General features: G+C 40.5%; 1 protein-coding gene across 1 annotated transcript in view; it reads right to left on the bottom strand.

Annotated features, from left to right (window-relative positions):
- The window catches only part of gmds (GDP-mannose 4,6-dehydratase), a 668,214-nt gene that overhangs the window by 63,552 nt on the left and 583,182 nt on the right, over window positions 1-21,480 (bottom strand). Inside the window, exon 10 of the mRNA XM_063069704.1 lies at window positions 12,925-13,021. Coding sequence (XP_062925774.1) covers window positions 12,925-13,021 — 97 coding nt within the window. The remainder of the gene's footprint in view (window positions 1-12,924; window positions 13,022-21,480) is intronic.

The raw sequence follows: 21,480 nt of genomic DNA, 5'->3' as shown, positions 1-21,480 counted from the left end.
TTTTGGCCCACTGCTGCCTGTAAGGAGTTTGTACGTTCTCTCCGTGACCGCACTGGTTTCTTCTGGGTACTCTGGTTTCCTTCCAAATCCTTTAAATGTACCAGTCGGTAGGTTAATTGGTCATTGTAAATTGCCCCATGATTAGGCTAGGTTTAAATTGAGGGATTGCTGGGCAGCACGCTTGAAGGGCTAGAAGGGCCTAACCTGCTCTGTATTTCAATAAATAGACAAAGTTTAGGACTTGTTCCAAATAAGCAGTTACCCAATTAACTGATGGCCCAATTAACCAGAATCCACTGTTGTGGATAGTTCGTCAGAAGAGAGAAAGAGAGAAAACAAGGTAGTTTTCAATAGCTGCAGTGGTGGGTGAGGGATAAGAAGAAGGAAGGCAATGGTTCTGATGGGAATTTTCATAAAATTCTATTGTAAAAGTTCTTTCCCTGTAAATTCGTGCAAGAGAATTAAGTACTTTAGCAATAAATTTACTTTGGACTTTGAAGATGAAAAGGAATGACAATGTATCAATTCAAATAGCAATGCTTCTTTGTCTGCATGCTGCATTGCTCATTGCAAGGCTCTCACATGCTCTGCAGACTAGACTACACTTGTAGAAAAATGAGTCAAAATGACGATGACAGGCAGAAGTGGCTAGTTCTGATACAGAGAGAAAGAGCAAGATACCCAAAGTTGGAAAATTTGTTATCTGGTCCAAAAGGCTGCAGTATGCCCAGATGGAAGATGAATTGTTACTCCTCATACTTAGTTTGATTCTAGTTGTAACAGTAGGGAAAACCACAGATAGATTAGTGTGAAAATCAGAGTGGGGTAAGGAAGCAAGGCAGCGGGAAACTCAAGGTCACTCCTGCAGACTGAACACAGGTGTTCTGCAATGTGATCACTCAATCAGTGTTAGGTTTCTCCAGTGTTCAGGAGACCCCAATGTTTACGCCAAGTGCCGTAAGGTAGACAAGTCAGAGTACAAGTAAATCACTGCTTCACTGGAAAGTCAGCCTGAGTGCCTCAATGGCAAAAAGACAGTTGCACCTCCTGTGGTTGCATGTAAAAGTGCCGTAAGATGGGGAATGATCAACCAAAGACAGGGCCTGGATTCTACTCTGTATGTCTCTGTGAATCTATCCCCTCAAAATGCTGAAAGGGGAAGAGAGGGTAACATTTCTGTGGTAGAGGAATCCTTTAGGAGCCACTGGAAACTATGAAAGTTGGTCCTTTGACTGCAGAGGCTGGTAGCCGTAATGATCCTGCTCTGTTCCAGAGCAGGGAAAGTGAGAACAGCGGGAAAGAGACGGGACCTGGTCAAGGGATCTGTTCCTCATGAATGTGTTCACCAGTCAACAGTGAACATGTTCAACAAGAAGGAAGGTTACCATCCATTTCAGTGGCACCTGTACAACACATCCCATCACTGGCGCAAATACGACAGAGATGGCGGAGCTGGGAGAATGGAATGGATTCCCTACAAAAGGTGGAGAGGAATGGAGTATAGTTAACATAGCTTCAGTGGCTAAGTAATTGTAAGAAAAAAGTTATGAAATATTTGAATTTTGTGTAATGCAGAAAGCATTCAGTTGTTGATGCACCAGAAATAGAATTGAATGAGTGAACCCAAGTAAGATTGAAGTAAATACTGCTCCACATATTCCACAAAGGGACAGGCATGGCTTTGGTCTATCTTTCCGTTCTGATAAACAGTATTGGACCTGGAAATTTAACTGGTTCTCTCTCCATAGATGATGACTGACCTGACGGAATGAATGGGAATAATTTGAGAGCTAAACAGACTCGATGGGTCAAATATACACTTTCAATTTTGTAAAGAAATACAAGATAGTCTCTGGTAGGACATTATTAAGGAAGGGGAATGGAAGGCCACAGAGAATCTTAGTAACAAATACTAGAATTTTAAAATCAATGCTTTGTATAACAAGGGCTATTGGAACTACAAGGCAGAGAGCATAGGGACAAAGGGTGGAGGGACAGTGCAAGTTAGGACATGAACTGAGTTTTCTGTGATCTCAGGTGTAGGGAGAAGAGAATGCATCTGACTTTGAGGCAGCTGTCTTGAAATTGCAAAGATATAGATTAGGAATTCAACAGAAACTATGCTGAATGCAGGTGTTTACAAATATACATACTTGGAATCATAAAAACAAAAATAAAAACTGTGGTTAGTAAAAATCTGAAATAAAAGCAGAAACAGTTGGAAATACCCAGCATGTCAGGCAGTATCTGTGCGGATAAAGACAGAGTTTAGGTTGAAGATATTTCATCATAACAGGAAAAGTTAGAAACCAGATATGTTCAGAGTTGAACAGAAAGGTGAGGTGAGGAAAGAACAAAGGTTTTTGTTTGATAGGGTGGAGACCAAGAGAGACTGAGTGTTACAACTAGAGGTGCTGACAACTAAAAGAGGGCGGAGAAGGCTTGTTAAGCACAGATCCTCAGATGTTTGGAGATGTAAGAAAATGTAGATCAACAAGGAAGAAAGAAAAAAAGACAAAACCAAAAGCCAAACTGTAAGATATAGGACAGCAAAACTGCTGTGAGTGTGGAAATACACATCTAGATTTTCAATTTGCCAGTTCTGATCTTGCAGCATTTTCCAGTATTATTCACAAGAGTTCCAACATTTACTGAATTTAAATGATAAATTCTCTCTTGGGGGCTTTGAGAACTATAAATCAGTTCTGTCTTATTTTGGATCAGTAGAAGTCTCCATCTGTATTAGAAAGCCATCTGCAGTATTTTCATTACAAGTTTCAGTAACACTTATTGCAATGGCTTGCTTTATAACAGGCTAAAGAGGGTCTCTGATGCACTACTTTCAAAAATATGCATTCTCCAAGATTTGCACAGTTATTAATTTGACAGCTTGTTATATTTTGAACGAGCTGGGTGTTACTCATAATAATGATAGGCTGAGAGCTATAAAAGGGAGTTAATGGAACAATGCACCACAGAGTATTGCTGACTCAAACAACTAAGATCTTTATTGAAGGATGTTTAACCATCGTGCATAGCTTTCAAGCAGAACTATGTATCTAACTTATTTTTAAACAGAGAAACAGATTAATACTTAGATTTCTAATCTTTTATAATGAATTAGTACAAAACAGCCTGCAGTTTCATGGATTCAGAGTAGTGACTTTGTATTAATGAACCCAGAAGTTGAATCTAGATGTTATTGAATTAATTATTGCACTGTTAAACACCCACTGGTTAGTGACAAACATGCACAGCTCTGCTTCTCAAGGCTCTGTAACTAGTGCAGTAAGCTAATTTGGCCGATCTGATTTGGTCAGTTTGAAAAACCTGTTGATATGAAAATATGGAGTATTTGCAGAGACACAGGTTACAAAACCAATAGAGCAGTTTAAACTTTGTAAAATACTACTTCAGACTTAGCAGCAGAATGCCATCAATGGCCACATGATGATCATGATTTTTCATGCGTAGTTAAATACCTTTGATGTGTAAACATTACAGTGGTATAGAGAAAAATATCATACCAGTCCCTAGAACAAGAACATGCATGACTGACAAACCAGATTACCCACAGTACAGCTGAGCTGTGCATTGAATAGTGTTATAGGATATTTCAAATGTTCTAAAGTAGGCAAATCCTACAGTATAATGCTACACTCCTGTATCAGCTTAGACTTTGTGCACCAGTCTTTGAAATGGGGACCAAAAGCCATCTGATGTGCAGTATACAAATACAACAACTGAGTCAAAGGTGATATCTTAAGTCAGCGGTCCCCAACCACTGGGCCATGGACCGGTGCCGGGCCACAAAGCGTGTGCTACCGGGCTGCGAGGAAACGATATGCTTTGGCGATGTGAGTCAGCTGCACCTTTCCTCATTCCCTGTCACACCCACTGTTGAGCTTGAACACACGCAAGGTCATTACCCGCGCGTTATCCATGTCAGCGCAGGAAGAAGGTCAACTCCTCGAGCTTGCAAATGACGGTGGGCTGAAAATTATGTTTGACATGACATCTCTGCCGGCATTCTGGATCAAAGTCAAGGCTAAATATCCTGAGACAGCCACGAAAGCACTGAAAACGTTGCTTCCATTTCCAACATATCTCTGCAATGAATGCAACGAAAACTAAATTGCGAAATAAACTGGACATAAGGAACCCCCTTCGAGTATTGCTGTCTCCCATCAGCGCCTTGTTGCAGGAAAACAAGCCCAGGGCTCCCACTGATTCAGCGATATTGGTGTATTGCAATGATTTTATGTGTTCATACAGGGAAAATATGTGTTGTGTGTTTAATATCCAAACACTTAAAATGTTATAATGCTATTGACTTATAAGTGACTTACATAACCATAAAACAATTACAGCACAGGAACAGGCCATCTCTGCCCTTCTAGTCCGTGCCGAACGCTACTCTAACTTAGTCCCACCAACCTGCACTCAGCCCATAACCCTCCATTCCTTTCCTGTCCACATACCTATCCAATTTTTCTTCAAATGATAATATCGAATCTGCCTCTACCACTTCTACTGGAAGTTCGTTCAACACTTACTTCAAGCTCCTCTGTCCTCCCCTGATAATTGACTTATCACTATATTCATGCAAGGAAAATATGCACTGTGTGTTTAATATTAAATTCGTCAGATAAATCCTTTTAGAAACAAAATTGAGTGTATTAGCCACTTATCACCTATACTCCGGTCGTGATTAACAACCCCCGCACCCCCCCGAACAGAATCGCCAAAAACGATTTGTAGAAAAAAATCAGCACGTACACGCATGCACACTGGCGCCCGCGCAAGGTTTCACGGTCATTGTACTCTTTCTCGGGTAAACAACGTATTTGACTGCTACTCTTGTCCGTTGGCAACCCTACCACCTCACCCCCACCGCCCCCTGCCAGTCGGCAAGAATATTGTCAATAATAAACCGGTCCGCGTTGCAAAAAAGGATGGGGACCCCTGTCTTAAGTAAACTTTCCCTCCTACAAAAACATTTTAATTCAGAATTCACTAATCCCTGCAATGTTTTCAACCTTTCACTATTATGGTTGGAAATTCCCAACTGCTTCAAAAAGGCAGCAATTATACCAGTGCTTAAGAAGAGTCACCTTAATGACTACTGCCCAGTAGCACTCACATGTACAGTGATGAAATGCTTTGAGAGGCTGGTCATGGCTACAATGAACTCCTGCCTCAGCAAGGACTGGATCCACTGCAATTTGCCTATTGCCATAATAGGTCTACAGCAGACACAATCTCAATGGCTCTTCATATGACCCTAGATCACCCGGACAATACAAACACCTATGTCAGGATGCTGTTCGTTGACTATAGCTTGGTATCTAACAGCATCATTCCCACAGTCCTAATTGATTAGCTACAGAACCTGAGCCTCAGTACCTCCCTCTGCAATTGGATCCTCGACTTCCTAACTGGAAGACCACAATCTGTGCAGATTGGTGATAATATCTTCTCCTCGCTGACAATCAACACTGACGCTCCTCAGGGGTGTGTGCTTAGACCTCTCCTCTACTCCCTCGAGACCCATGACTGTGTGGCTAGGTATAGCTCAAATACCATCTATAAATTTGCTGATGACATAAACATTGCTGGTAGAATCTCAGATGGAGATCAGAGGGTGTACAGGAGTGAGATATACCCACTAGTTCAGTGGCATTGCAGCAACAACCTGGCACTCAACATCAGTAAGACCAAAGAGCTGATTGTGGACGTCAGGAAGGGTGAGACAAGAGAACACAAACCAATCCTCGCAGAGGGATCAGAAATGGAGAGAGTGAACAAGATCAAGTTCCTGGGTGTCAAGATCTCTGAGGATCTAATCTGGTCTCAATATATCAATACAGCTATAAAGAAGGCAAGAAAAAGGCTATATTTTATTGGGAGTTTGAAGAAATTTGGTTTGTCACCTAAAACAATTGAAAACTTCCATAGATGTACCGTGGAGAGCATTCTGACAGGCTGCATCACTGTCCAGTATGGGGGGGGGGGGGGGGGAGGTTTCTACTGCACAAGACCAAAGAAGCTACAGAAAGTTCTAAAATTAATCAGCTCCATCTTGGGTACCAGCCTCCATGATATCTGACAGCTTCAAGGAGCGGTGCCTCAGAAAGGTGACGTCCATTATTATAGAGCTCTATTACCGAGGGCATGCTCTCTTCACATTGTTACCGTCAGGAAGGAGGTACAGAAGCCTGAAGGCACACACTCAGCGATTCAGGAACAGCTTCTTCCCCTCTGCCTTATGATTCCTAAATGGACACAGAACTCCTGAACACTACCTCACTCTTTCAAAAACATATATTATTTAGTTTTTGCACTATTTACCTTTTAAAATCTATTTAATATGCATATATTCACTTACTGTAATTTGTTTATTTATTCTTTCTACATTATCATGTATTGCACTGTACTGCTGCTGCTAATTTAACAAATTTCACGACACATGCCGGTGAAAATAAACTTGATTTTGATTCTGAAATAACATTCATGATTCTATTACAAATAATAGAGGAAAACTCTTGCAATGAGATATTGAGCAGGTATAGTATGCAAGCTCATAATCCAAACTGCTACTTTGGTGGATTACTGAGGGATTACCACACTATTGATACTGTCACATTCCATAATCTGAACTCTGTTTTGACTACCTGAGCCTCTCCTGTTGCTTGACAGATTCCTATTGTTTACATCGAAAACTGCTGAAACATGGCTAATCCCCAAACAAAGCAAAACTGAACAGAGGATAAAGAGTAACTTTAGGTAGAGATTACGCTTCAGTTTTCAAGATGTGGCAAAGCTTGTTAACAAAGTCAATCTGAGAATTTTTTTACAATCAACAAATCCTTGTCAAACAGGTTCAGGCAGTACTCTAAAACAAAATTTTCATCGCTTCTGATTGTACCAAATTATACATGTTTAGGTATTTTTCAGAAATGCCCTTTGATGCATGAATGATAAGAGAGCACAATTAGGTCATTATTTTTCTCCCAATGATAATTTTCAAAATCCCAGTTTGTTTCATACTTCTTTGGTGTAGACATGTCTAGTCGTTCCTTTAAAATAAATTGTTGCATGGCATGACGCCACTTTCCTTGTAAATGTCAGTTCCTTTTTTTCTGTTACCTTGAACAGCCCATAAAAGTAACCAGTTTTACAGAGCACAATACTTAAAGTGATGGTCAATTATTTTGAGGAGCCCACACAGAGCAGAGACTAGACCTAACACCATCTCTCAACTTTGCCTGCAGAGGGCCTTTGAAAACTTCCTAGCCACCCTGACACATAGGATTTTCCCAAGGAAGAAGTATATGAACCTGGGTACTTCCTGACATTTACAGCTACCTGTTCACAATTCCATTAGATCATGTTTTGCAGGAGAACAAACGCCTGATTGTGTGCCTCATGAAAACATGTTTGCTCTGTTGGACTAAAATGGTAATTTTAAATAACAATCCTAATGCTGCAGCCCGAAACAATGCAAATGAACAGTGCCATGATGCACTAACCCTTCTTTAATAAATCTGTTGAACTTCCAGACACTATTGATCACGTATCAATGACTTCCCAGTCACAATTAACATGGCAATATGAATGAATGCATTTTTAAGTGCAGGTACTAATATCTTGAACACTGAGAAGGTACTTTTACTGCTAATTTTTACTTTGTTAAGTAGGATCCCTTTTATCTTGTATTGTAATGAGTCTGTCTACTTGCAAATACTGAGGTGATGGCAAGTTTTAATGCTTAACCTAATAGGAGTCTGTGCAAGCCAACCAATGTTGAAAATATAGATTTGTATAAACAGTTTTCAGTATGTTTAGTGCATTTATGTATTATTAATATAGCAATAACTTTGCTTAACTGGTCTCATGTTATCAGTGTGCTTTTCAAGCCATCAGCAATTCTATCTTCTGGGAAAAGTGGCTTCACAGATTTGAAAGCCCAATGACATAATTGAAGTCACAAATGATCTGAAAAAAAGGAATCCTGATACTACATAGTACTCAGGAATTACAGGATATTTCTGGCAGAATGCTGCTAACAATTGCTAACTACATTGAAGAAAAGGCTGTGCTGACTTCATACTCTACTCTAGTACATTGTGAATGAGATAATAGTGTTTCATCACAAAAAGCTACTATATGAGGCAAACTAAAGAAAATGTCTATTCTTGAGAAAGAGATGAAAATATAGCTCAGAGAAGGATACAAATCAAAGCAACTTCAATTGAAAATTGTTGAAAAGGTTATTATTATTACTTATTTATCTTCTGAATCTGGGTTTTGCAGTTAAGGCCTTTATAGTCTATTGCTAACTACCCTGAAAAGTTGCCGGTGAGCTGCCATCTTGAATGGTTGCAATCGTGGTGAATGGGGCATCAATCAAGCTTTCTGAGAGTTGGAAAAAAAAACCTACAATAAATATAAAACTGCTTACACTACTTAAAAAGTACAGTGTATAGACATACAATTACTATAAATTCTTAAGTAAATAAAAAGGAATAACGAGGTAATAGTCATGGGTTCATGAATGAGCACAAATATAAAATAATAAGTATTTATCTTACCTTTGCTATCATGGCGATGGCAAAGTGACTTTACTAGCTATCCCATTAATGTGCTTTAAGTTTAGCTGAATCTAAGTGGAAATGATAAATGTACTCCAGTAATTAAAATAATGATGGTGTGCCTTGAAAACAGCAGAAGGACTTTCTTATCGAGCATTAACTAAGCTTTCCGTGAGGTTGCTAAAATTACGACATGGGTCAGATTTATTATAGTAATTACTCACTGCATTATGAAAATGCATCATTGGCCAGAGATATATGTGGTGGCTATAAAGCGATATTATGACTTTCCCAAGTATGAAAACAAGTTAAACCATTGCAATGCTTAGGTGAGTACTAACTGGATTGAAAGTAGTAAGTGATTGATAAGTAGGCTTTGAAATTACCTAGTAACACTGCTATGCAATGATGTCTGGACAGCAATTTTTTTTTAAATTGTTGAAGTCAGTTTTTGAGAGCAGTAATATACCAACTTGGAAAATGAAATGTTATTCCTTGTCCTGACAATGGACTTCACTGGGGTGTCTAAACAGCCATAGACAGTGATAGATGTCAGAGTGGGGTGGGATGGAGAATTGATGTGACAGCTCACCAGAAGCTCATGTCAGAAAACCATCCCTTCCATTTTGTGCACGAACTAGCTGGTTCTGTGCTTTGTGCTTTGATGCTGTCTAATCTTTGGGTATTTCCATCCTTCTTTGTTTTCATACTATCATTGTTTAATTTACTCTACTGCCTTTAGCAACCTCTTATTTACATCTGCTCTAGACAGTCAGCTGTTAATAGCAAGTCTTCACCATCTCTCTCAGTTACGCTCATCTTCTGGGTCATTTGACTTTTATGAGTCACCATCCTGACTCATACCTTATGACACACCCTGTCTCACATCCCTATCTGAATCAGATTCCTTCTCTGAAACTTAAGGTGTGTTTCATTTCTAATCAGTCTGTAATAATTTCATTCCTAAGGCCAGTGATGTTGTGCGGATGGAACTGGACTCTCTGACGGTAGTGTCTGAAAAGAGGATGCTGTCCAAGTTGCATGCCATCTTGGACAATGTCTCCCATCCACTACATAACGTACTGGGTGGGCGCAGGAGTACATTCAGCCAGAGACTCATTCTACCAAGATGCAACACAGAGCGTCATAAGAAGTCATTCCTGCCTGTGGCCATCAAACTTTACAACTCCTCCCTTGGAGGGTCAGACACCCTGAGCCAATAGGCTGGTCCTGAACTTATTTCCTGGCATAATTTACATATTACTATTTAACTATTTATGGTTTTATTACTATTTAATTATTTATGGTGCAACTGTAACGAAAACCAATTTCCCCGGGATCAATAAAGTTTGACTATGAAATAAACAGTCAATGATTTGCCCTGAGACCCTTCATCATTAGAGTTCTGATCAGCCCAAAATAGCGACTATTCCCCTGTATAGATGCTGACTGACTTGCTGAGTTCCTCCAGCATTTTATGTGCATTACGCCAGATTTCCAGCATCTCCAGAATATCTTGTTTTCAAATTGTGAAGCACACCAGCTTAACCACAACCGACAACGTCCTAAAACATAATGTTTCCAGAACACTTTGTGATTTTTTTTTTTATTTCTGCAGTTCTGAGGAAAAGTTATCTACCTACAGATGCTGTCTGCTCTGCTGTTTTTTTCCATCATTTCCGTTTTTTGGCAATGAATTTGCAGTCTTTGGCTCTTCAATATATACTTATTCTCCCTCACACATAAAGCAATTGGTGGGACTTCTACACAAATGAAAGATTATTTGATAATTAACAAAATAAATATTTTTCATTAATTAGTAGCTTGGTATTGAGTAAAATATCATTTGACATAAAATGTGCTGATATTTAGTCTAAAGCTAGCAGGGGTCTCTTTAATAAGTGTGACAAATCAGATCTACTGATTTACCTGATCACAGACTGCAATTGGCAAGGATAGGCAGGAACATCTTTGCCACAATAATTCCCAGAACTGGTGCTTTATAAGGCTTCATTCTCATCCCTCTATCCCCTACTCTACTCCCTGTACATTTATGAGCGCCTGACCAGATTCTGTTCTAATAGTTGCGGGTGATGACACCGTAGTGGGCCACATCTCAAATAATGATGAGTTGGAATACTAGAAGGAGATAGCCTCATGACGTGGTTCATGACAAGAACCAATTCCCTCAATGTCAGTAAAACAAAAGTGCTTGTCCCTGACTTTAGGAAGGAGGGGGTGGTGTACATGCTCCTATTTACATCAATAGTGTAGAGGTCAAAGGGTTGAGAAGCTTCAGGTTTCTAAGAGTGAACATCACCAATAGGCTGTTCTGGGCCAACCATAGTGACGTCATGGCAAAGAACCTCTACTTCCTCAGGAGGTTAAAGAAATTAAAGAAATTTTAAATTTTTAAAGAAATTAAAGACCGAAAGAAGCTGCAGTAGATTGTGAACACGGCGCAGCACATCACACAAACCAATCTTCCGTCCATGGACTCACTTTACACCGCACGCTGTCGGAGCAGTGCTGCCAGGATAATCAAGGACACGACCCACCCAGCCAACAGACTTTTTGTCCCTCTTCCCTCCGGGAGAAGGCTCAGGAGCTTGAAGACTCGTACGGCCAGATTTGGGAACAGCTTCTTTCCAACTGTGATAAGACTGCTGAACGGATCCTGACCCGGATCTGGGCCGTACCCTCCAAATATCCGGACCTGCCTCTCGGTTTTTTTGCACTACCTCACTTTCCATTTTTCTATTTTCTATTTATGATTTATAATTTAAAATCTTAATATTTATAAAATTTTACTATTTTTACTATTTTTAATATTTCATATTTGTAATCCAGGAAGCGGGAAGCACAGAATCAAATATCGCTGTGATGATTGTACGTTCTAGTATCAATTGTTTGGCGACAATAAAGTATAAAGTATAAATTTGGCATATGCCCTTTGACCTTCATCAATATTTATCAATGCACTATAGAAAGCATTCTGCCCATCATGGCTTGTTATAGTAACTGCTTTGCTGTCACTGTAAGAAATTACAGAGAGCTGCGGACACAGCTCAGTGCTTGAAAGAAGTCATCCTCTCCTCCGTGGACCCTGTCTACTCTTCTTTCTTCCACCCTGGAGACTCTCATTTCTTCCCACCCTGTCTTGCATCAAAGTCTTGAACGCACGTACCAGCAGGCTCAAGAATAACTTCTGTCTCACTGTTATAAGACTAGTACGATAAGATGGATCTGACTCATGATCTACCTCACTGAGTGCTTGTACCTTTCTTCCAACTGTACTGCAATTTTTCTGTACCGCAACACGTAATTCTGTGCTTTATTCTGTTATTGTTTTGTACCACCTCGATGCACCGGTGTAATGAATTGATCTGTATGGATGGTATGCAAGACAAGTTTTTCACTGTACCATGGTACATGTGACAATAATAAACCAATTTATCGATTTTATGAGTTTGAAAAAGAACTTTTGATTCTCAAATAGCAATGTTTTTAAATATCCTACATGAACTCATCACTACTGCTTCAAACCTTCAAGCTAGTAGACCGACACCAGCAAATAGTTGTAAAACAGATGCAACCACACGAAATGTAGTGTGCATCAGGTTGTCAAGAACACCGAAACACTCACTCGTATACATAATATAGCATACTTTACAATAGATTGCATTTGTGGCTCTAAATTAAGGCAATCAACACCAGATATTTGCAGGAGTTCAATCTGATTGGTAGAAAATATGAACAAATTCCAATCATTTTGGACAGTGCTTCACTGACAACTATAATCTGAGTAATTGGGCATGGATGAGTGGTGAATTGTCACTAAGTAAAGTCTGGTGGTAATGTTGATGACATTTCCTATCAAGTTGCTGATGAATGGGAGTAGGCATATTGTCATTAATTGGCAAGGTTGATTTTTGCTACTTTTTAGTGTATTGTCAGAAAGTATAAAAAAGAACTATTAAATAATTAGCAAATTCTTGTTCATTTCATTTTTGAAAAGGAAATTCATAAATGCAAAATGAAGAAAACAGACAAATATAAAGGAAATTATGTTGAACAATTAAAACAGAACTGAGCACAATATAATAAAATCAGAGACAAGTGTAAACCATCAAATGATATACTTCAGAATTGACAGCAATAGTGAGAGTGTAATTATTATAAGTGGATCTAACACCACCTACTGACCTACAGTATTTTTGGAACCAAGTTGCAATTTCAGACGATTCAAAAAGCAACATTAGAAACAGTAAATTGATGCAATTCACTCTAACAGAATCATGCTTTATTCTTTGTTTTTGAATATTCTTACCACTTCTGTAGGTCGGTAGTACTTGGGATCCACCCTTATATGGATTTGGTTTGTTTCCTTACACTTGCCCACTTCATCTTTACCATGACCTTCCCATCTGGAAAAAGAAAAAAGGTCACTATAGTTAAACATTTTAATGATGAATCATTTTACTTTTTTGCATATTATGAAATTCTTTACGTATACATGGACAAACAGATATAATTTATCACTATATTGATAGAATCCATGGAATCATGGCTGTATGGATTTGGAACTGGCTTGCTCACAGAAGGCAGAAGTAGATGGAGCACATTCTGCCTCGAGTTTGGTGACTAATGGTGCTCTGAAAGGATCTGTTCTGGAGCCCCTACTCTTAGTGATGTTTATAAATGACTTGAATGAAGAAGTGGAAGAGTGGATTAGTAAATTTGCAGATGCCATGAAGGTTTGTGGTGCTGTAGAGTGTAGAAGGTTGTTGTGAGTTATAACAGGATATAGATAGGATGCAGAGCTGGCCAGTGAAGTGGCAGATGGAGTTCAATCTGGAAAAGTGTAAAGTGATACACTTTGGAAGATCAAACTTGAAGGCAGAATATAAGGTTAATGGCAGGATTCTTAGCACTGCAGAAGAACAGAGGGGTCTTTGATCCCTCAAAGTTGCTGCGCAAGTTAATAAGGTGGATAAGAAGTTGTACGGTGTGCTGGCCTTCATAAGTCAAGGGATTGAATTCAAAAACTTCAGGGTAATGTTGTAGCTCTATAAAATTCTGGTTAAACAACACTTAAAAGTATTGTGTTTATTCCTCCTTGCCTCTTAAGAGGCAGGATGTGGAAGCTTTAGAAAGGGTGCAGAGGAAATTTGCCAGGACGCTATCTGGATTAGAGAATATGTTTTATGAGGTTAAGTTGAGCAAGCTATGGCTTTTCTCTTCGGAGTGAAAAAGGATGAGAGGGGTCTTGATAGAGATATGTATAAGATTATGAGACACATAGATTGACTTTACAGCCAGCATTTTTTTCCCCAGGGTGACAATGACCGATACCAAGGTGTGTGTATTTAAGATGAATGGAATTAACTTTAGGGAGATGTCAAAGGTAGGTTCTTTACACACGGAGTGGTAGATGCCTGGAATATACCTCCAGGTGTGGTGGTGTAGGCTGATGAAATAGGGCTGTTTATGAGGCTCTTAGATAGGCATGTGAATGTAAGAGAAGTAGGAAGTTATGAGCTGTGCAGGAGGGAAGGGTTAGTTTGATTGTGGAGTAGGTTTATATAAGTAGGCATAACATTAGTGGACTGAAGGACCTGTACTGTGCTGTTCTACTCTATGTTCTACTCTGTGTTCAAAGGAGATAACTGAGAACGTTGTGGAAAAGGAAACCTGCAAAAATTTCATGTGTACATGACATGATTATTAGAAATGCATCAAAAGAATACAATTGCTGGCGAGAGTGATAAATCAAATCAAATTGATGGATTGCCTAACAGAAATTGTTGCTATGCTATTATGTTAGTATTAAAAAACATCATACGTTTGTATATTTAAAAGTCTCACCACAAACATTTTATAGGATTGAACATTCCCAGCCATAACTTATGAAATTACTATGCTCCTAGAACAGAAAATAATTTTCAAAATCTTTTGCTTATATTTTGCACAAATACATGAGTTTAATTTCTATATGCATATTAAACATTGTTATCTGAACATAATCTAACAGAAGAAACTGAAAGAAATTGTACTGATATAGTGACTTTTACAGTCTAAGTGTAATGTCCTGGTTCATATTTTTACTGTTATGTTGTATGTATTTCATTTTGGCAGTTCTGTGACAGCTGCTTGTTTTCAGCTTATGTGTGTGTTATTGTTGAAGACAAGAGATGAGGAGAACATCCAATTAGGATGATCGAATTGAAGGGGAAGTTTCTCTTGTGAGGGACACTAAGGTTGGGCTCAGGGCTTTTGTTCGAGAGCAGATGAAGAGGGAAGAGAGAAGAGGTCGTAGGATTCAACTCGGAGTGGGACCATGATTCAACGAAGCCTAGGGTGAGATCGATTGAGGATCAGTGACTTGGGGAAACTGTGAGCTCCAACCTGTGCACATTAGACTGTTTCATTAAAACAGGCCTTTTATTTTGTACTTTTCTTTACTAACTCTTTAGTCAAATTAAGAATGATAAAAATAAATCCTTCAATCGTATGCAGTGTATCGTCTGTTATTTCGTGGCACTAATTTGTAACAAGGTAGCAAGCTACACAGTGTCCACACAAACAGGGTTTGGGGGTGGGAGGGAATCACACCTCAATCTCACATATTTGGTGGGGCTGGAGATTGTCTTCCCTAGATCTACGCACCCGAGGAAACCATGTTTCATAAGCATGCCTCAAAGCACATTACAGCAAATGCAGTGCCTCTTTAAAAGAGCATGAGCATAGGTGATAACCAATTTGTGCGCATTGTCCAGATTCTTACTTGATAAAGAGTGGCCCAAGACACTGTAAAGGGTAATTAGAACCTTGGTGTCATGCTTCATCTGACCTCTGACAAGAGAACTCTCCACTGCACTAACAACCCACATGGTAATGGTTATTTCTGTAATATTCAGGGTGGCACAGTAGTGTGGTGGTTAGCGCAATGCTTTTCAGGGCCGGCTGTAAGATCGGGGTATGATTCCTGCCACTGTCCCTATAGAGTTTGCACGTTCTCCCCATGACCATGTAGGTTTCCTCTGGGTGGTCCAGCTCCTTTCTGTGTTCCAAAAGACATACGGTTAGGGTCAGCGAGTTATGGACATGCTATGACACCAGAGGTTTGCTGACGTGGCTGCCCAACACAATTCTCATTTAGTTGATTTGATGCAAACAACACATTTCACTGTATATTTTTAATGTACATGTGACAAACAAAACTCATCCTTAAAACTCTCTGCAATGGGGTTTAAACTCATAAATTTCCATCTGTGACATGCAGAAGTTACTGCTGAGCCACTTGGCTCATATATAGGTACTCAGTTTATGTTTCTTTCCAGAACACTTCCTTATTGTCACTTCTTATGATATTTACGGTGAAGAAGAACATACAACATATTAAAATGATGAAGTAATAAAACTTTATATGAACATTGTTACATGTCATGCAGCAGGTGTATCTTTTCGGCTACTGGGTAATGCTGTAGTGTAGTGCAGCTCCCGCTCCCTCAGCACCATTATATTGCTGGCTAACCAGTCTTCCTTCCTAATCCGATGGTAGCATAGTGGTTAGCACGACACTATTACAGTTTGGAATGTTCCAGAGTTTGGAGTTCAATTCCAGCGCTGTCTGTAAGGAGTTTGTACATTCTCCCCGTGAACTGTGTGGGTTTCCTCCGGGTGCTTCGGTTTCCTCCCACAGTCCAAGGATGTACTAGTCAGTAGATTAACTGGTCATTGTAAATTGTTCTGTGGTTAGGCTAGGGATAAATAGGTGGGTTGCTGGGCTGGATCTCTAAATAAATAAATAAACCTGCGAGTTGCTGTGAACGCTTCTCTTCCCTAAGGTACGATGTCCACCTAGAAATCTGCTACAAGTTTCTGCCTAAGATTACACTTCTTAAATCTCAACTGTAATTTGTATATATATATCAAAAGCAAATGTAGACTTTGTGCTAATTCTAGGATACAGCCCTTCCAAATACAAGGGGTGATTATTAAGTTCATGGCCTAAGGTAGAAGGAATCAATTTTAGAAAACCTAGCACATTGATTTTTTCAACATAGTCCCCTCCTACACTTAGAAGGAGATGAGGAGAAACTTCAAACTTTCCGCACTTTCACTCAAAGAGTTGAATTGCACATGCATGTAATGAGAGCTGTATAACTCACTTCCTTCTACCTTAGGCCATGAACTTATCAATCACCCTTGCTGTGGAGCACTTTTACAAAGAAGGGATCCGTATGCTGAACGACCGCTGGACTAAGTGCGTACATGTAGGAGGGGCCTATGTTGAAAGATAGATGTGCTAGGTTTTCTAAAATTGACTTCTACCTTAGGCCACAAACTTATCAATCACCCCTCGTTAAATAGCCATTGTAAGTTTTTTTTGTTTTAGACTCTTAACAAAGTTTATGCCAAGAAATGAAATGCAATGAACTTGTGGTCATCAAATGATTGGCGTGCAAAGGACCAACAAACATTTTATTTGAGGAATGGCCTCTGGGAAATTCATGAAACTTAAGCTCCCATCATTGCAGTGTATCTTGATGCCAGATTGAGAAAAAGAATATCACAGGGAAAAGGTTCCACAGTGAAAAATGGTTGGGGAATGTGGTGAAGAGGAAAAATAATGCTGGTTGTCAAGGAATGATTGTTGGAAGGACTGTATGGGGAGGATCAGGACAAAATCACGAAGCTGGAGGAGGGTCATGATTGAGGGTCAAATTGTGGGCTGAAGGGCCTGTACTGTGCTGTACTATTCTATATTCTATGAAAAAGAGATTGGTTCATGACTGGTTTGTGAGCTTGTCCCAGGTGTTAGCCATATTTAGACTAGAGAGGATGCAAAGAAATTGGGATGGGAAAGGCAGGCAGGCATAAAGAATCTTAGTTTGTGGCCATGGATAGAGCAAGCTATGCATCGTGCATTTAACATGGCACTGTGTGTTCCAATTTCTAGGTATTATTTTCTTAGAGTACTACAGATGCAGCAATGCAATCTCAACTAATTGACATTACACTGATACAAGGGGTGATTGATAAGTTCGTGGTCTACACATTTATTTCTCAAAACAGTCCCTTCCTACATTTACACACTTCGTCCAGCGGTCGTGGAGCATAAGGATCCTTCTTTGTAGAAGTCGGCATCTTGGACCTCCGGGAAGTGGTCCACAGCAAGGGTGATTGATAAGTTCGTGGCCTAAGGTAGAAGGAGATGAGTTATACAGCTCTCGTTACATGCACGTGCAGTTCAACTCTTTGCGTGATTATGCAGCAAGTTTGAAGTTAATAACTCATCTCCTTCTACATTAGGCCACGAACTTATCAATCACCCCTGCTGTGGACCACTTCTACAAAGAAGGGATCTGTATGCTCCACGACCGCTGGACTAAGTGCGTACATGTAGGAGGGGATGATGTTGAAAAATAAATGTGCTAGGTTTTCTAAAATTGACTCCTTCTACCTTAGGCCACAAAATTATCAATCACCCCTCGTATATAAACACGTAATTTCTATACCAGTCTTTGAAAATTAAGAACATCTTCCTCAACATTGACCATTTTAAATATAACTTTGGTTGCATACAAAGTTCTTTACATCATCTCTAATTTTGCTTAGGATGGAAAAAGAAGTTTGCCAGAGTTCTTTTTACTTTGTCACAGGAAGTACACAGCAATGTAAATAATACCTGACTGACAACAGCTCAGCTAGGTACAGACTAGGTTATGGAAATTTTAGGCATCTAGACACTTCTAAACAATGGCTTTGATAAGACAAAGCGATGCTGCTTACTGTCCAAGGAAAGAAGCCATTAAAAAATTAGCAGTTGCGGATTTTATCTTTCTCAACACCTAAAGGGAATTTTTGGTACTCAGTAGCAGTGAATTCCTTCTCAAGTAACACAGCTACACTACTGAAGAATTCTCAAAAACAGCATAAGAATGCATTGCATCTGACACAACACAGCAGAAACCTGTCTAGAAACACACAATTTCAAAACTTCTGGATGTCTGCATTAAACTTAACATAAGAATCTACGAGATATTGTTGGCAAATTTCTTCCTTTGTGATGATGAATGCTGATAGCTTCACTGTTATTTCTTGTTGTAAAAGCCAAGTCATTATGTAAAACAGTTGCTGCTTAGAAAAATAAACTGCACATTTTACTACCTATTTTAAATTTTTGAGAGAGACTGTGAGAGAGAGAGCGAGAGAGAGAAGCGAAGAGGAGACTGACAGCAGATATAGAAGGCATAAAAGAATAGAATGAGAATGAGCACTGGAAAATACAAGAGATAGCTCAGAGCATGAACATCATCCCCATTTACCAAGCTTCGTGGCATAAGAGTCTTCTGATAAGTTCACATGCATGATAGAATCAGTACATAAACACCTTCTAAGCAGCTGCTTACTGATAAGTAAACAACATTTTTCATAGAATATAGAATGTAGATCACTATAATACAGTGCAGGCCCTTTGGCCCATAATGCTATGCCGACCTTTTAACCAACTCTAAGATCAATCCAACCTTTCCCTCCTACATAGCCCTCCATTTTCTATCATCCATGTGCCTATCTAGGAGTTTCTTAAATGCCTCTAATGTATCTACCTCTACCACCACCCCAACAAGGAGTTCCAAAAACTCACCACTCTCTGTGTAAAAAACTTTAACTCTGACACCCTCCCTATACGTTCCTTCAAATATGCCCCCTTATATTAGCCATTTCCACCCTGGAAAAAAAGTCTCTGACTATCCGCTCAACCTATGCCTCTTATCATCTTGTACAACTCTATCAAATCATCTTCTTGCCAACAGAAAATGCCTAGCTCACTCAACCTTTCCTCATCCGACATGCACTCGAATCTAGCCAGCATCCTGGTAAGTCTCTTCGGCACCCTCTCCAAAGCTTCTACACCCTTCTTATTTACAGGTAGACCATACTGCATCTGAGTGGAAAGTGGCCAGTGAGTGAACGGGCCAGTGAAGGAGTGGAACTTTGAGGCTTTGACTCGAGAGGCTTCGACAAGAAGAGGCAGACGACAAGCTTGCTCGCAGTTAGTCTTTACAATGCCTCCTGAGATGGTGATGTGCCCCTCATGTGAGATGTGGCAGTCTTGGGGGAAAGACCCTCTCCTGCAGAGTCACATCTGCCAGAAGTTCAAACAGCTGGGCAATCTGGAAGACCATGTAAGGAATCTGGAGCAGCAGCTCGATGACCTTCGACTCATAAGGGAGAATGAGGCAGTCATAGATGAGAGCTACGGGGAGGTGGTCACACCTAGGTTGTCAGAAGCAGGTCGTTGGGTGACAGTCAGAGGAGGGAAGGTGAAGGTGAGCAGACAGGTAGTGCAGAGCACCCCTGTAGCCATTCCCCTGAATAATAAGTTTACCGTCCTGTATACTGTTGGCGGGGACAACCGACCAGTTGTGAGCCACGGTGGCAGGGCCCCCAGCACTGAGTCTGACCCGGTGATGCAGAAGGGTGGGACAGAGAAGAGTAGAGCTGTCGTCATTGGAGACTCTATAGTCAGGGGAGCAGACAGGAGATTTTGTGGACCTGAGAAGGACACCTGCATGGTTTGTTGCCTCCTGGGTGCCAGGGTCCAGGATGTCTCTAACCGGGTGCACGACATCCTGGTACGAGGGGGAAGGCAACCAGAAGACGTGATACACGTTAGTACCAACGACATAAGGAGGAAGAGGGATGAGGTCCTGAAGTGTGAGTTTCGGGAACTAGGCAGAAGGCTGAAGAACAGGACCTCAAGGGTGGCGTTCTCAGGATTGCTGCCAGTGCTATGTGACAGTGATTGTAAGGATTGGAGGAGATGGCAGTTGAATGCGTGGCTGAGGAATTGGTGCAGGGAGCAGGGTTTTAGATTTTTGGACCAGTGGGATCTCTTCTGGGAGGGTGGGACTTGTACAGATCGGATGGGTTGCACCTGAACTCGAGGGGGAGCAATATCCTTGCAGGTAGGTTTGCTAGCATGGTTCGGGAGGGTTTAAACTAATTTGCAAGGGGGGTGGGGCCCAGAGCAATAGAGCAGTGAAAGAAGTGCACGGAGTAAAGCTGGATCTAACATATAGAGAGGCTTTGAGGAAAGAGAAGCAGAATAAACGGTGTAAAGACAGTAAGGTAGAAGGGCTGAAGTGTGTGTACCTCAATGCAAGAAGCATCAGGAACAAAGGTGATGAACTGTGAGCTTGGATACATACATGGAATTATGATGTAGTGGCCATTACAGAGACTTGGCTGGCACCAGGGCAGGAATAGATTCTGAATATTCCTGGATTTCAGTGCTTTAAAAGGGATGGGGGGGGGGAGAGGGGTGGCATTACTGGTCAGGGATACTATTACAGCTACAGAAAGGGTGGGTAATGTAGCAGGATCCTCTTTTGAGTCAGTATGGGTGGAAGTCAGGAACAGGAAGGGAGCAGTTTCTCTATTGGGGGAATTCTATAGGCCCCCTGGTGGCAGCAGAGATACAGAGGAGCAGATTGGGAGGCAGATTTTGGAAAGATGCAAAAAGGGTTGTTATCATGGGTGACTTTAACTTCCCTAAAATTGATTGGCACCTGATTAGTTCCAAGGGTTTAGATGGGGCAGAGTTTGTTAAGTGTGTCCAGGATGGATTCCTGTCACAGTAAGTGGACAGGCAGACTAGGGGGAATGCCATAGTAGATCTAGTACTAGGTAATGAACCGGGTCAGGTCACAGATCTCTCAGTGGGTGAGCATCTGGGGGACAGTGACCACCGCTCCCTGGCCTTTATAATTATCATGGAAAAGGATAGAATCAAAGAGGACAGGAAAATTTTTAATTGGGGAAAGGCAAATTATGAGGCTATAAGGCTAGAACTTGCGGGCGTGAATTGGGATAT

Source organism: Mobula hypostoma, chromosome 17 (genome assembly GCF_963921235.1).
Source record: "Mobula hypostoma chromosome 17, sMobHyp1.1, whole genome shotgun sequence".
Lineage (NCBI taxonomy): Eukaryota > Metazoa > Chordata > Chondrichthyes > Myliobatiformes > Myliobatidae > Mobula > Mobula hypostoma.
Note: the sequence above shows the minus strand (reverse complement) of the source record. Positions and strands in the feature narration are given on the sequence as shown.